Source organism: Heptranchias perlo, chromosome 11 (assembly GCF_035084215.1).
Source record: "Heptranchias perlo isolate sHepPer1 chromosome 11, sHepPer1.hap1, whole genome shotgun sequence".
NCBI classification, from domain to species: domain Eukaryota; kingdom Metazoa; phylum Chordata; class Chondrichthyes; order Hexanchiformes; family Hexanchidae; genus Heptranchias; species Heptranchias perlo.
Genome location: NC_090335.1, coordinates 19,284,394 through 19,300,859, shown reverse-complemented (window position 1 = coordinate 19,300,859; position 16,466 = coordinate 19,284,394). Strand labels below are relative to the sequence as shown.

The 16,466-nt window shown below is 41.2% G+C and overlaps 1 protein-coding gene across 5 annotated transcripts in view; it reads right to left on the bottom strand.

The window, feature by feature from the left end:
* LOC137327144 (ribosomal protein S6 kinase alpha-3) overlaps positions 1-16,466 on the bottom strand; it is a 90,584-nt gene that overhangs the window by 50,894 nt on the left and 23,224 nt on the right. For all 5 annotated transcript variants that reach the window (XM_067992641.1, XM_067992642.1, XM_067992643.1 and 2 more), the window contains one exon: positions 1,443-1,562. In XM_067992641.1, coding sequence (XP_067848742.1) covers positions 1,443-1,562 — 120 coding nt within the window. The remainder of the gene's footprint in view (positions 1-1,442; positions 1,563-16,466) is intronic.

Below are 16,466 nucleotides of genomic sequence, written 5' to 3'. Positions count from 1 at the left end.
GGGCTATGGGGAAGGGTCAGGGGAGTGGGACTAATTAGATAGCTCTTTCAAAGGGCCAGCGCAGGCACGATGGGCCGAATGGCCTCCTTCAGTGTTGTATTATTCCATGATTTGATCTTCAAGGAGATGTTTGTCACTTCAACACTTGATTTTTTAAAAATCGTTTTACATGTGTAATGCAACACACTGCACCATGCAGGGCTCAAATAGAACCAAAGCTGCTAGAATGCCGATAAACAAACTAGTCTCATTTTTTTTAAGCAATTAGTATTTTTCTGCGCTTACTTCAATTTCTATCTTTCTGGGTGTCTTCTTCCACTACATTCTGGGTGCCTTTCACTACAAGCATTTCTTCATTTCATTAGAAACTTTTTATTGAAAGTACTTGGATTCAAACTTTTCTTGGTTCAGGCCTTCACATTTTGGAAACTTAAACTGAAGATATTTTTTAATCATTTTTTTCATAATTCTTCAGTTTTTGCATTTTCTTTAAAACACTTGCTTCAAGGTAAACTCAGACTCTCAATTACTTCAGAATCTGAACAAAAGTTTAACATTTTTAAATTTCTGCAATTTATTATCACTCGTCACTGTCTCAAGCCAGACTGTGCACTGTAAATGTGCTTCCTTCTCAAGTTCAATAAGCCTGAGCATGAGCTCAAACAAACTTTTGAATAATTTAGCAGTCTATGGACTTTGTTTGGGAATTGTTGCCCTACTTGATCTGAAGCATTCAGTTGCAAATTATACACTGATAAAACTGGACCAAAATGCCTCATCCTTAGTAGCTTCAATGTCCTCAGAGATGCTGGCAGTTAGAAACTCTAGCTGGAGCTAGATAAGCAAGAACTGTGCATGTGCGAGCCTCTTGATAAAAATGTTGCTTTAGTCATTTGTATGGTATTTCAGCTGCACGGTGCAGCTCACACATCTGCTTTGACTACTCAAACATCTAGCAGTGAATACACAAGCCTCAGTTCAGCCAGAGAAAAGAAAAAAAAAGTCACAACACCTACAACTTGAGATTTGGGCTTGCAAGAATCCAGCAGTTTTTTTTGTCTTTGTGAGAAAGCTATTAAGAACCTCCTGGATGTAGGAGGACTGGAAAAATTACCATCCATACATTGTTCTATTCCTCCTCTGTAACCGAGTGCCTTAGGTCCAGCTCCCCACCACATGTTGCTGATCAGTTAGCAAGTAAAATTACAGGTTACAAAAAATAACTTGTGTTATGACAGCCTCAGTGATGATCATCTTCCCCAAGCCAATAAAAATTGCCAAATCATCAAATACTGAGAGGCAAACTGCAGGAAAATGCAACACTATGCTGAGGTCAACAAAAATTCAGATCAGTATTCATGATATAGATGTAAAACAATCAAGTTTATATTAGTTAATATTCTGATAATGATCAAGTATTTTCAGGTTATGCTGAGACATACCTTTCCAAATGACCCTTGTCCCAGAACTTTAAGTAACTCAAACTGTGAGGGGTCAGCCTTTTCACAGCCTTCTTTCACAAGGCACGTAATTGGTATCTCCTGTTCATTTTCTTCTTCTTGCTGGAGAGGGAAAAAAAAAAAATTCACCTTTATACCATATCAGATGCTCACGCAAAATCAATCAATGCGGCAAGTAAATGTCACACTGAAGTACTAAGAAAAAAGTATTGTCTGCAAAATGACAAGCTGCATGTATATAAATAGAAATAATTAAACTGGACACTTAATAGCAAGGTTTGCGAGTAAATTGCACCCTTTGTTAAAACACTAGTGATCTTGGCTCTGAAAATCTGTATGAAGTCTGCGGAACGAATCGTGAGTGAAGTGAAAACCAGCTTTAGTCAAGAATTTAGAGTCTCTCAATGATGTGCATTCTCTACACCCTGTAGGACCACAGCACAACTTGATACAATGAGGAAACCACATGCTGGGAACGCAAGCAAAAAATGATGTTGTAGATTATTGATGTCACACAGTGTCTTACCCAAGCCACATATACTCTCACAACCTGCACTAGTTTGCTTTGACCTGTGGCTAAACTGAAACAAACCAATTCTCCACCCCACAAGTCCATCAGATACGTGGAATTATGTTGTGCGGAGGATGAAGACTGAAAGTGGTCCTGTAGAATAGATTACCCATCTTTTCATTCCAGATCCTCTTCCACACCGCAGTAACAAATAAAGCAGAACAGATTTAGGAGGTGGCCCTCGTGTAGGAGCCACAACACCAGCTGTCAGGACCAATCTGCAGATAATGCCGTGATTAAATCTATGCTGTAATGTTTACTCAGTGTGACGACTGAATCATGTGGCAAGCTTGCCTATGTTACCTTCCCAGGAAGCAGTTGTGTGACAGGTGGAGTGTCTCTCAATCTGATTTCGGGTTTCTTCCTTGTAAGATGGTAGCAGGGCTGCACCCCACACCATTTGTCGTCTTGTTTTGTCACTTGTTTTCTTGGGTTCCTGCACTACAGGTAATGAACACTTGCCGGAACTGTCTTCATTACTCAGTGAGACACACACGATGGCTTTGTAAACATCAATACAATGGAAACATTCCAGTTCTGATGTGGCAGTGGATAAAATTATAGAACAATTTCTTGACCCAAATCAAACTGGGAAGAGACCTTACATAAGATCTCAACGAGTCCTGCACTACTAGACTGCTAAATCAAATAAGACAGCTGGAAAAATGCCCTCATCACCATCTACGAAAGAGACATATCTGAAGACTCTGAACAGTAGGTAAATTAGCTTGTGAGGAACTAACTTAAGTTCCCAACTCGGAATGACGAGGGCCTAACTGAACACAGCTTCCACGCAGCTTGCAAAATAAAAAAGCGCCAATCCAAAAATGATCCAAACAGAAGCGGGCCATAAAAAGGCTGAAATAGGGAACTGGGTGCCGCAGTGGGTTCAACACTGGTCGTTCACCTCAGACCTGGGTTCAAATTTAGTCCAGAGGTGGTATGAAAGTCTTCTGTCTGCTGGCCGTAAGGGTCCTACATAAAATGAGTTTGGACAGTCTCAATTCAGTTCTTCATGGGCATAAGCATAAAACTATCCCTAATTTGACACTGGTACAGGGTGGTTGGTGTGGGAAATGGAAAAAATGTCACACTAGTGCAGTAGTTCTTCTTGGGTTGGTGATGAGGTACACTATTAGGACAGTATCAAGGAAGTGTTAGCTTACATCTGGCTGTGCTAAAACTGACCAGGGAGTGCTTGATGTGGATACTGGGTGCATGCCCCAACATTAACATATCCCACCTCAGGGTGCAAAAAAAATTCTTAAAAAAAGCTCAAATTAATGCAACACAAAAAAGGGGATAGAATTGCAAATGTGATTATCCTTCCTGAATATGAACGTGTCGTTGACAGGTCCCAGAATCATACAAGAGCAGGCCAGAATGAAAAGCTGACTGCATTGTCACAATGAAATGATGCCTGCTGCATGGACTGGTTTGTTTTACGAAATAAATAATCTTTATGAAGCATGGTTACCATCTGTTTCCTGTTTTTGAGCTAATTTTGTATCTAGCAATCTATTTTGCCACTATTCCACTTTAGCTATTAACTTCCAGTGTGGAGCTGTCAAATTATTTTCCCTACAATTGACCTTAAACTGACTGGTCTTTAGTTTCCAGAAAGATTTCAACTCTAATAGGTACAAAATAATTTTCTGGCATCATATTGCTCAACTTACATTTGACTGCTCTTGAAGCTTTTATTCATTATCAAAACTCATTTCAAAATTATGCAAAGCATTGCAGTTTGCCCTAATCTTTGAAGATTATTTTTGTCCATTTTTTTCTCTTCAATTTTCTACCCGTCTCTACCTAGGATGCCAACTCATACAGGTGACGTACTGGGGGCTGCCAGCACCAAATTGGCCATTCTTCATAAGCAAGTCTAGGTCACAAGAATCAAACAATTCAACAATGGAGGGCATCACAGCAGAATCCAATTTTGTCCTTGCCTGAGCTCTCAGGCCCCATGAAAAGCACATAATTTCCCTACAATATTCTGCAAAATGCAACTCAATTCTGAGCCCAAATGGTGCAGGAGCCTTAAACCAATTCAAATAGCACTAAAAGGGTTGCAATGATAGTAATCGCACTCCTATATTCTGTAAATACACAAAAGAAATCTTGATCATAAAAATCACTCAGATAGAACCATTTTATGTCAATTCATGGGGTCCAGACAATTTATAAACTACTGAAGCTTTGCTCTTGCAGTTTGGTAATACTCCAACTACCTTTTATCCTATATTTAACACAGTAGAAAGGTTATCCTATAAGTAGGTGCGATTGTAAAGGGTTTGCTTTAGCCCAGAGTCTTTCAACTGTACCAGAGCACAGTAGCAATCCCAATAACCCTTACAATGATCTATTACTGTACATAGGCAGCAAATATAGATAAGTGTATGCAACAATCCAAAATAAGGAATATCTGTATGGTTTAGTGAGTGCACGCATCCTTGATGTATCAGTCAGGTAATGAGCCACACTAACCAGGAGGGTTTCAAGTTTTAGGTTTTGATCCTTAGTCTGTGTTCAGTTAGCTGATCTCAGCTAGGGCAGTGGATTAGATAGTCTGCCAGAAAATCCCACTCAGTTGATATGTGACTGGTTGGATAGGGCTTGTGTGAACAGTATGGAGTTTGGTTGTGATGTGAACGTGAAGGCCATATCCCCGAACACTCATCTGGAACCAAACCAGAGATCTTCTGGTCTATATGCCTTGCTGCTGTATGGTGGTGCTTTTATCCATTGGATTGTAAGGGGAGTCCTGGAATTCAACTGTCATCTAAATTATCATGATGTGGAGATGCCGGTGATGGACTGGGGTTGACAATTGTAAACAATTTTACAACACCAAGTTATAGTCCAGCAATTTTATTTTAAATTCACAAGCTTTCGGAGGCTTCCCCCTTCCTCAGGTGAACGATGTGAAAATTTTCACATCGTTCACCTGAGGAAGGGGGAAGCCTCCGAAAGCTTGTGAATTTAAAATAAAATTGCTGGACTATAACTTGGTGTTGTAAAATTGTTTACAAATCTAAATTATCCTTATGTTAAAGGCAAATCATGTTTAACTAACTTGATTGAGTTTTTTGATGAGGTAACAGAGGGTTGATGAGGGCAATGTGGTTGAGGTTGTGCATATGGACTTTCAAAAGGCACTTGATAAAGTGGCACAATAGGTTTGTCAGCAAAACTGAAGCCCATGGAATTAAAGGGGAAGTAGCAGCATGGATACAAAATTGTCTAAGTGACAGGAAACAGAGTAGTTGTGAACGGCTGTTTTTCGGACTGGAGGAAGGTATACAATGGTGTTCCCCAGGGGTCGGTATTAGGAACGCTGCTTTTTTTGATATATATTAATGACCTGGACGTACCGGGCACAATTTCAAAATATGCAGTTGAGAAAACTTGGAAGTGTATTAAACAGTGAGGAGGACAGTAATAACTTCAAGAGGACGTAGACAGGCTGGTGGAATGGGCGGTTACGTGGCAGATGAAATTTAATGCAGAGAAGTGCGAAGTGATACATTTTGGTAGGAGGAATGAGGAGGGGCAATATAAACTAAATGGTACAATTCTAAAGTGGGTGCAGGAATAGAGACCTGGGGGTATATGTGCACAAATCTTTGAAGGTGGCAGGACAGTTGAGGAAGCGGTTAAAAAAGCATACGGGATCCCGGGCTTTAAAAATAGAGGCCTAGAATAAAAAAGCAAGAAAGTTATGTTGAACCTTTATAAAACACTGGTTCGGCGACAACTGGAGAATTGTGTCCCATTCTGGGCACCGCACTTTAGGAAGGATGTGAGGGTCTTGCAGAGGGTGCAGAAAAGATTTACTAGAACAGTTCCAGGGATGAGGGACTTCAGTTTCGTGGATAGACTGGGGAAGCTGGAGTTGTTCTCCTTAGAGCAGAGAAGGTGGAGAAGAGATTTGATAGACGCGTTCAAAATCATGATAGGTTTAGATAAAGTAAATAAAGAGTAACTGTTCCTGTTGGTGGAAGGGTTGAGAACCAGAGGACACAGGTTTAAGGTGATTGGCAAAAGAACCAAAGGTGCCATGAGGAAATTTTTTTTTTAAAAACATAAATGCAGTGAGAAGTTATGTTCAGGAATGTGCTGCCTGAAAGGGTGGTGGAAGCAGATTCAATCGTGGCTTTCAAAAGGAATTGGATAAATACTTGAAGGAAAAAAATTTGAAGGGCTACAGGGATAGAGCAGGGGAACGGGGCTAACTGGACTGCTCTTACAAAGAGACAGCACGGGCTCGATGGGCCAAATGGCCTCCTTCTGTGCTGTAACCATTCTATGATTCTATAAACCCTGCCAGTGAGATGGCACTTTCCAAAGCAGACCAAATTGCCCAACTCATTTACTAAAGAGTCACCACTGCAATTGCAAGTTTCCGTAAAATGCCAATTGATATCACTGTAATGAGCAGAGAATGAATTAAATGAAATGTGTCAGCAAAAGGTCAGACACTGGAGGAAATTAAGAATGTGATGCAGCGCCATCCCTAATTTAAAAGGTCAGCAGGTGATTCATTTTCGAATGCATCATGCAATGGACCTGTGACAGGAAAGGATGCCAACTAATCTCACTACAGCCAGTAATATTTGCAAATGATACAGCTGTTAGCTGCAGAATAAAAATAAAACCTGCATGACGTCGTTATATCTCAGTCCAACAGTTAAACCTTACAGCAAACATAGGGAGATGGAAATGGAGAAAGTACATTACAACAATGGAGAATAGCATGCAAGGTCAGCTAAAGTTAGGAAGAGAAGAGCACAAGCGAAAAAAGGCAATGACCACAGACGACAACTCATCACAGCCATCCCCAGAGGCAAATCCCGAGCATCCTAGATAAAGACAGAAATGTCCAATGCTACAATAACCAACACATTACAAAAGGAAATGTCGTATATATTCTGCTCATGTCAGAGGAAAGAGAGTAGTAATATGATGGGTCAAAATTTGCTGTCAAAATAATGGCGAGGCTAATGGCGCTCACTGTAATATATGCATAAATGGTACAGCAACTTCAGGTGAGGAACAGAATATTCAGAGCTAACATCCAAAAGTTGCTATCTGAGTTGGGCCACTCTGCAGTTAGCTTCATGAAAAGACATCGACATGCATTGAATGTCATGAAGTTGCTATATCTGCGTGGTATTTACAAAATAAACCTGCCGCAGATATTTAGGGCTCGTAATTACTAGTGCAAGTACCGTTTTAAAAACGTAATAATTCTTAATTACTACCAATCACTGGCACTGAAAATGAACTATTGCAAGTGTGGATTCTCATTCCTTCAGGTTTAGAATTTTTCAGGGAGATTTTAAAAATGTCAAATTTTAAATTTAAATTTTTCTTCTTACTTTTCCTTTGTCTTTTTCTCTCCATCCAATCTCTCTTTCCCTCTATTTCTCTTTCTGTACCTGATTTGACATTGAATTCACCCCCTTTAATTCACCCTCCTTTTCAGTCTTTCCGCTGTTTATTTCCCAATCCTTCAATCTAATTGGTTAACGAGATATCCTGTTGGTCGCGCTGTTCACTCCGGTCCCAGATGCCGTTTCCCTCGCCGTGCCGTTTTAAGTTCGCACTTTCAGAAACTTTGTGGGCAAAATTTTTTTGAACTGAAGGGTGCAGGGTCAGGTCTAACAGCAGACGCCATTACATGCCCTGGCTACAGCAAAATCTGGCCTGATGAATACAGACTATAAACCTCACCTTACCAGTTGTACTTTCTAGAGTTTTGCTTTTAACGAGAGGTGTAAGTTTAATTTGACATTTGTTTGGCTTCTCAAATTTTCTTGATGGTAATAAATTCTACTGGTACTTTAGCCTAAACTAAATGGTCTGGCAGCATGGTATTTTTCTCCCTATGGTGAAGGACAGGGGAATGTGGTGAGGGGCAATCCATAAACAACCTCCAGTACAAATAACATTGTAAAAGTGTAATGGTTAATCTTACAGCATGACAACACACTTAATTTAAAAAGAGGGGTGCATGAATCTGCCTATGGGAACTGTCTTTTAAATAAAGTATGTTTGGAGACAGCCAATTGAATGGAATCATTCATTAAAGCTCCAGACACAGATGAGATAGTTTTATGTGGAAATTTGTACATCCTCAATGTGTTTTGTGGTACAAACTGCAGTTACTCAAGGTCAATCAAGAAGATTTAAACTGTATGAAGAGTTTCTTTTTAGAATTAGGTGACAAAATATATTAAAAAATCAAAACACCTTTATCAGATATAAAACAATTGATAGGAAACATTTCGTAAGTTGCCAGATACTAAAATTTTTTTTTTTTAAATGTTTCTTCCAACTGTAGAGGAACACCAGGAAACAAGGTAACGTAAACTACTAAACTTATGCATTGTGACTAATATTCAACTAGCTGATGGCTTAAGTGTAAAACCAATTGTTCTACCAAGATTACAATTTATACAGTTGGATTACAATTACATTTGAAAGTGTTGCCCTGGGTATGGGATGAGGATTGAAACAAATTTCTGAAAGGGTAACTTTGGTTCAATTTTAAAAGGAAAATCTTGTAGTTTGTTCCAATTCAGAATGTCATCAATTTATTCCAAAAATATGAAAGCAAATTATCCTCACAGCCTGCTCCATTTGTCTCTTGCACATGTTCGACAACTTTGGAAATTATGCTCCACCTTTGTCATGTTAACATCAGCAGAGAACGTTATTAGAATAAGTACGTAGGTGTGCATGGGGCTTGTGGGGGGGCGGGGGTTGCACAATGTTCTAGCAACACATGTAGCTAAAGTTTTTTTTTGGTGGGTGAAAATGGAAGAGATGTTTTACAATAAGATATGCATACAACACATTGGTGTTCCTTTCCTTCTAGGGATTTAACCTCTACTCTTGCATGGATGATTCAAAATGGACTTGGCATTGAGATAAATCCCAAGTGTAAACTTATCCTATTGCTGGTCATGACAAGTTCTGGGAAACTGATAAAAATGAAGCATTTTTGTCTGTTAGCTTATCAGTTGGTTTCTTTATTACTGGTCACAGTGCATAGCAGTTCAACTTTGGTTTCTGCACATTTCAGTGGGGCAAAGTCAATTAATGTGCATGAGCTCTGATTCCTGTTAGATAAAAGGGAGGTTAATATGTCAATTCTTTAAAGAGCCAAGCTTTTTACTCCAAAAGGTTCTGAACGACCAAACACCACGTTTGAATATTGCAAAATGGCAGCCAAGCAATGTAATTAAAGACACTAGTTTATTAATGTCTTTTGCTGTGATACGTTTTCACAAGATCTTGAAAATATACCAGTGAAGCCCTCGAACACAGATCGAAGCATCAACCCTCCTGACAGAAAGGGTGGCCTGTAGTTCTTTGATGGACAGCTGCATGGCCAGGAGCCTCTAACTAGGGGGCGGGGTTACTGGCAGTTGCCTGAGCCCAGTGTAAAGCCAACTTCACTAATATGATTCAATGGTAGTATTGTGCAGTGTATAAAATGAGCAATTGTTTTTCGGGGATTTAGTTATGTTGAAACGTTGTTCAGGCAAAGTGCGCCATTGCTTGGTTATATCATGAACAGCAAAGTTTGTAATTTAATGTAAATATATTGTTTTGCAATGAGTACTGTTCATTTATCCATTCTATGTTAAATAAATTGCCTATTTATAGACTGAGCCTCAGTTTGAAATGTAGCACATTCCAGTAAGCCAGCATACAGAGGCAAAGATCCTGTTTGATCCCTGGGCCTTGCTACTGTTTGCTTAAATAGCGGCCAGGTAGAAAGACGCTCCTGCTCATAGAGAACGCAAGGTCCGCTTAAGAGTGCAAGCAGTGACACTCAACCCAGGTAGAATATCTGGCATAAAACAATTTAATAGAAACAAATGTTCGGCCCAAATTCTATCTGCTATAGACATAACAAATGATGTGCCATCCACCAACAAATAGGGAGAATAAGCTGTCACTACCTCTAAGCATCACTATGTTGATATGCATATTGATTTTCTTCTTTGCAGAACTGTTAAGGTGGCTGTGTATCATTTATCTCATCTTGCCCTCTCTCCAGAGTAAAAAAAAGGATAGCTACCCAGCCTGCAAATTCCAAGATAGATAAACACAAGATAAACAGAAGAGCACATTAAAAATATAAGCACAAGGAGTGTGTGATGGAAAGCAAAAACTCTAGCCAGGTACAATTTGTTACAGTTTGTTATTGCACAAGGTTAAGTTTCTACAGGATATGTATTGAAAATATATATTTTTTTAAATCCTCTATCAGTTTTTTTTGCAACTCACATTAAGTTGATTTCCAGGGTAGAAAGAAAACATTTTAACATTGCTGTTAAGATGAAGTGTATTAAGCCCAATGTGCTATATTCAACGTTGGACATTGTTGCATTTCAGAAGCAGTACAGCAATGCCACTATAGGTTGACAATTGGATTTATACTAAAAGAAAAACTTGCACTTACATAGTGCCTTACCATGTTCTCAGGATGTGCCAAAGTGCGCTCTCTCTCTATATATATATATATATATATCTCATGAAAATCTTGCATATGCATACACTTCCTGTCCACAAACTTCATTTATCACAATTTTTTTGATCAATATTTAACATTGAAATTCTCTTTGTAATAATTTATAATTGAACTAAGAAAGCAGTTGTCCATATTCCCACCCCACTCCAACTTTTGTGGTGGAGCCTTCAGCTCCTACTTTTTGGAACCCCTTTCCCAAATCCTTCATCTCTCTTTCACCTCCCTCAGCTTTAGAACAACAACTTGCATTTATATAGCGCCTTTAATGTAGTAAAACATCTCAAGTCACTTCGCAGGAGCATTACCAAACAAAATTTGACACCAAGCCACAGAGGTGTAATGGGACAGGTGACCAAAAGCTTGGTCAAAGAGATAGGTTTTAAGGAGCATCTTAAAAAAGGAGGAAAGAGAGGCAGAGAGGTTTATGGAGGGAATTCCAGAGCTTAGGGCCTAGGCAGCTGAAGGCACGGCCGCCAGTGGTGGAGCAATTAAAATCAGGGATGCACAAGAGGCAAGAATTGGAGGAGCGCAAAGGTCTTGGAGGGTTGTAGGGCTGGAGGAGGGTACAGAGATAGGGAGGGGTGAGGCCATGAGGGATTTGTAAACAAGGATGAGAATTTAACAAAAAACCGAGGCCTTCCCAGACTGGGAGCTAATATAGGTCAGCAAGCTAAGGGGTGTTGGGAGAACAGGACCGGATATGGGCAGAGTTTTAGATGAGCTCAAGTTTATGGAGGGTGGAAGATGGGAGGCCAGCCAGGAGACCATTGGAATAGTCCATTCTAGAAGTAACAAAGGCATGGATGAGGGCTTCAGCGGCAGATGAGCTGAGGCAGAGGCGGAGACGGGCGATGTTACGGAAGTGGAAGTAGGCGGTCTTGGTGATTGAGCGGATGTGGTTGGAAGCTCATCTCAGGGTCAAATAGGACACTAAGGTGGCAAACACTCTGGTTCAGCCTCAGACAGTGGCCAGGGAGAGGGATGGAGCTTGTGGCTAGAAAATGGAGTTTGCGGCGGAGACCAAAGACAATGGCTTCGGTCTTCCCAATATTTAGTTGGAGGAAATTTTTGCTCATCCAGTGCCGGACAAGCAGTGTGGCAAATGAGAAACAGTGGAGGGGTCGAGGGAGGTGGTTGTGAGGTAGAGCTGGGTGTCGTTAGCGCACATGGTATCTGACGTGTTTTCGGATGATGTCACCGAGGGCATGAGAAAAAGGAGGGGGCCAAAGATAGATCCTTGGGGGACTCTGAGGTAACGGGAGCAGGAAGAGAAGATATTACGAGGATGCTACCGGGACTTGATGGTTTGACTTATAGGGAGAGGTTGGATAGACTGAGACTTTTTTCCCTGGAGAGTAGGAGATTAAGGGGTGATCTTATAGAAGTCTATAAAATAATGAGGGGCATAGATAAGGTAGATAGTCAAAATCTTTTCCCAAAGGTAGGGGAGTCTATAACGAGGGGACATAGATTTAAGGTGAGAGGGGAGAGATACAAAAGGGTCCAGAGGGGCAATTTTTTCACTCAAAGGGTGGTGAGTGTCTGGAACGAGCTGCCAGAGGCAGTAGTAGAGGCGGGTACAATTTTGTCTTTTAAAAAGCATTTGGACAGTTACATGGGTAAGATGGGTATAGAGGGATATGGGCCAAGTGCAGGCAATTGGGACTAGCTTAGTGGTATAAACTGGGCGACATGGACATGTTGGGCCGAAGGGCCTGTTTCCATGTTGTAAACTTCTATGATTCTATGATTCTATATTGCAGGTGATTTTCTGGCTACTACTGGATAGATAAGAATGGAACAAGGAAAGCACAGTTCCACCCAGTTGGACAACGGTAGAGACACGTTGGAGGAAGAGGATGTGGTCAACCGTGTCAAAGGCTGCAGACAGGTAGAGAAGGATGAGGAAGGATAGTTTACCTTCGTCGCAGCCACATAGGGAGTCATTTGTGACTTTGATAAGGGCCTTCTCAAAACACATCTTCAACTCGGCTTTCGTTCAGCTATCCTAAACCTTCTGCAAAGGGTGGACACTTGCTCCTCTTCTCCTGTGAGGCACTTTGGGAATTTTTCTACATTATAGTAATAAATAAATTTAAGCGGTAGCTTGATTCACCAGTTGCACCCTCATTTCCGAATCAGTAGGTTGTGGGTTCAAACACCAATTCAGGACTTGAGCACAATATACACTGATGCTTCTGTGCAGTACTGCATTGGTAGGGGTGCTGCCTTTCGAATGAAGTATTACATCGAGGTCCTGTCTGCCAGTTCAGATGGATGAAAAAGGTCCCGTGGAACTATTCAAAGAGCAGGAAGTTCTCCCAGTGCCCTGGCTAGCATTCGTTCCTCAACCAACACCATTACCATAGATTATCTGATCATTTAGTTCACTGAGTTCATTTAGTTTTCTGGAATGTTACGGTGTAGAAATTGGTGCTGCACTTGCCTACAAAACAATAGTGACTGCGCTTAAAAGTAATCCACTAGCTGTGATGCACCTTTGAGATGTCTTGAGGACATGAAAGGCCCTGTGTTCGCTGACCTACATTGTCTCCTAGTCCAGCAATTCTCATCCTTGTTTTTAAATCCCTTCATAGCCTTGCCCCTCCCATCTCTAACTTCATCCAGCCCTACAACCCTCAGAGTTCTCTGTGCTCCTCCAAATCTGGCCCCCTTGCATCGCCCCGATTTCCTTCACTTCACCATTGGCGGCCATGCCTTCAGCTGCCCAGGCCCTAAGCTCTGGAATTCCCTCCATAAGCCTCACTGCCTCTCTTTCCTCCCTTAAGGCGCTCTTTAAAACCTATCTCTTCAACCAAGCTTTTGGTCACCGGTCCTAATATCTCCTTATGTGGCTCGGTGTCAAATTTTCATAGAATTAGAAAATTTACGGCACAGAAGGAGGCCATTTGTCCCATCATGTCCGCGTTGGCCGAAAATGAGCCACTTTCCCAATGAGCCTAATCCCACTTTCCAGCACTTGGTCCTTAGCCTTGTAGGCCATGGCACTTCAGGTACACATCCAGGTACTTTTTAAAATGAGTTGAGGGTTTCTGCCTCTACCATCCGTTTAGGTAGTGAGTGCTAGGTCCCCATCACCCTCTGGGTGAAAATTTTTTCCTCTCAGCTCCCCTCTAACCCTTCCACCAATCATTTTAAATCTATGCCCCCTGGTTATTGACTTCTCTGCTAAGGGAAATAGGTCCTTCCTATCCATTCTATCTAGGCCCCTCATAATTTTGTACACCTCAATTAAATCATCCCCCCCAGCCTCCTCTGTTCCAAAGAGAACAACCCCAGCCTATCTAATCTTTCCTCAGCTAAAATTCTCCAGTCTTGGCACCATCTCCTCTGTACCCTCTCTCATGCAATTACATCCTTCCTGTAATGTAGTGACCAGAACTGTACACAGTACTCAAGGTGTGACCTAACCAGTGTTTTATACAGTTCCAGCATAACCTCCCTGCTCTGAAATTCTATGATGTGGAGATGCCGGTGATGGACTGGGGTTGACAATTGTAAACAATTTTACAACACCAAGTTATAGTCCAACAAATTTATTTTAAATTCCACAAGCTTTCGGAGGCTTCCTCCTTCGTCAGGTGAACGGTGTGGTGTTGTAAAATTGTTTACAACTGAAATTCTATGCCTTGGCTAATAAAGGAAAGTATTCCATATGCCTTCTTAACCACCTTATCTACTTGTCCTGCTACCTTCAGGGATCTGTGGACATGCACTCTAAGGTCCCTCACCTCCTCTACACCTTTCAGTATCCTCCCATTTATTGTGTACTCCTTTACCTTGTTTGCCCTCCCCAAATGCATTACCTCACACTTCTCTGGATTGAATTCCATTTGCCACTTTTCTGCCCACCTGGCCAGTCCATTGATATCTTCCTGCAGTCTACAGCTTTCCTCCTCACTATCAATCACACGGCCAATTTTTGTATCATCTGCAAACTTCTTAATCATGCCCCCTACATTTAAGCCTAAATCATTAATATACCACAAAAGGCAAGGAACCTAGTACTGAGCCCTGTGGAACCCCACTGGAAACAGCCTTCTAGTCACAAACACCCATTGACCATTACCCTTTGCTTCCTGCCACTGTACGATTTGTTATTGAACTTTTGTTCGATAACACTGTGAAGCGCTTTGGAACGTTTTACTACGTTAAAGGCGCTATATAAATGCAAGTTGTTATATAGTTCTTGCTGTATGACCTTTTGAAATGTTTTCATTAAAAGGACAGCTTCCTTTTAATCAAGAAAACTTGATATCATGGGCATCCCATCATGTGTTGTGCCATTTGAATGCAAAGATTTGCACAAGTGTCAGACTATTCACTTAACAAATTCAAGTACCAAACAGGAATGTAGCTACTATGTGCACTGCCTTCAAAGCCTACTGGGATCGCTGATTGGGAGCACAGTGCAGAGAGTATGCCTATTCAAAGAATGCCGATCCTCCAATACTGATCATCTTTCTTCTTCAGTTGGCAGCATTCACACAATGCTGGACATTGACTATGTAGAGCTCAGGATGAGGAGGCAAGTATGGGGTAGTTGGACAAGAGATATTGCTCAACACCAAAATGTCCAAGAGCCATGAAATGCAAGGCCAGTAGGGACTAAAACTTCAGCAATGGGTATGTAATGATATTGTACGGTCTACTTGAAAAATGCCCAGTATAATTTTGTCCCCAAACTTGGTTGGGTCTGGAGAAAGCATTTTCAGCTATACATCAGCAGGGTGAAGCACTGATTGGGGTGGGGGGGGAGGGGTAATACAAGGTTATGATTGGTAGCGTATTTGCTTAATTCCAAATTTGCAACCAATATTCCAAAATGTCCAGTAATAGTGAAGAGGGTTTTCAAAATTATTCTCGCTCCCGATTTTCTGTGACTGCTTGGAAATCAAGGGAAAGAGGGGTATGACGTACAAAAACAGGTTGCTAAAAGAGAAGACCAACAATCGCCACTTGGACTTGTACTTTGAGCAGGAACACGCACGTTGGTGATTTGATTGGGTACCCTGAGGTACGAGGAACAACTTGGTCTCAATTGCCACTCATACAGACTGCCAATTGGCTCAGGGTTTCAGCCACTGAACTATCCACCTCAGCCAAAATTTGTGCCGAGTCATACTCTATGGTTCAGGTACCAATGGACAAGTTGCATCATGTCTTGACAGGGGAATTGACAGTGGGCTCCACCCAGCTTGCTGATATACCAGAGAGAGTTATGTTGTCTAACCAGTAACGTGTCTACATTTCACAACAGCTTGATATGCCTTAGGGAGAATTGCACCCTACATAGCTCAAGTCTGTTAGGTTAGGTGCGCTTGCCTACAGTAAGTTGGCTCTGGGCCCACTCATATTGTTTATGGTTCTTTTCCATATAATAATCCATTACTAGTGTCAATTGAGGGGATAACGGCTGTACCAAGGTCCCGTCAAGGGCACTGTCTTTCCAGGCCACCACCACAGATTCAGAGCAGTGGCCTAGGTCTATTTCTATGATTGTTATCCTAATCACCAATAAGGAGTCACTATCAAAACGGGTTCAATTTCAGAGATTTCATGAAGCCGTGAGCATCCGAGACAAAGACAGCTGCTACCATCGGACCAAACTACAAAAGGATAGGACTCCTGGCATCCAAAAAAAAAAAATCTATATTCAACTTGAGGGTGAAACAGTAGATCAAAAGAAAGGAAAAGTAACATTCGCTTTGCAGAAAAAAGACAATTTGAGTAAGAGTTCAGGCTGAGGTCCAAGTATAGGATAATTCTCAAACTAAAAATTAAAATGTGGCTCCTTGAACACTAGCGACTAGAGTTGCTAATCTCAGCCAGGGTGGCAGTGGAAACCAGCTGCTATTCCCAA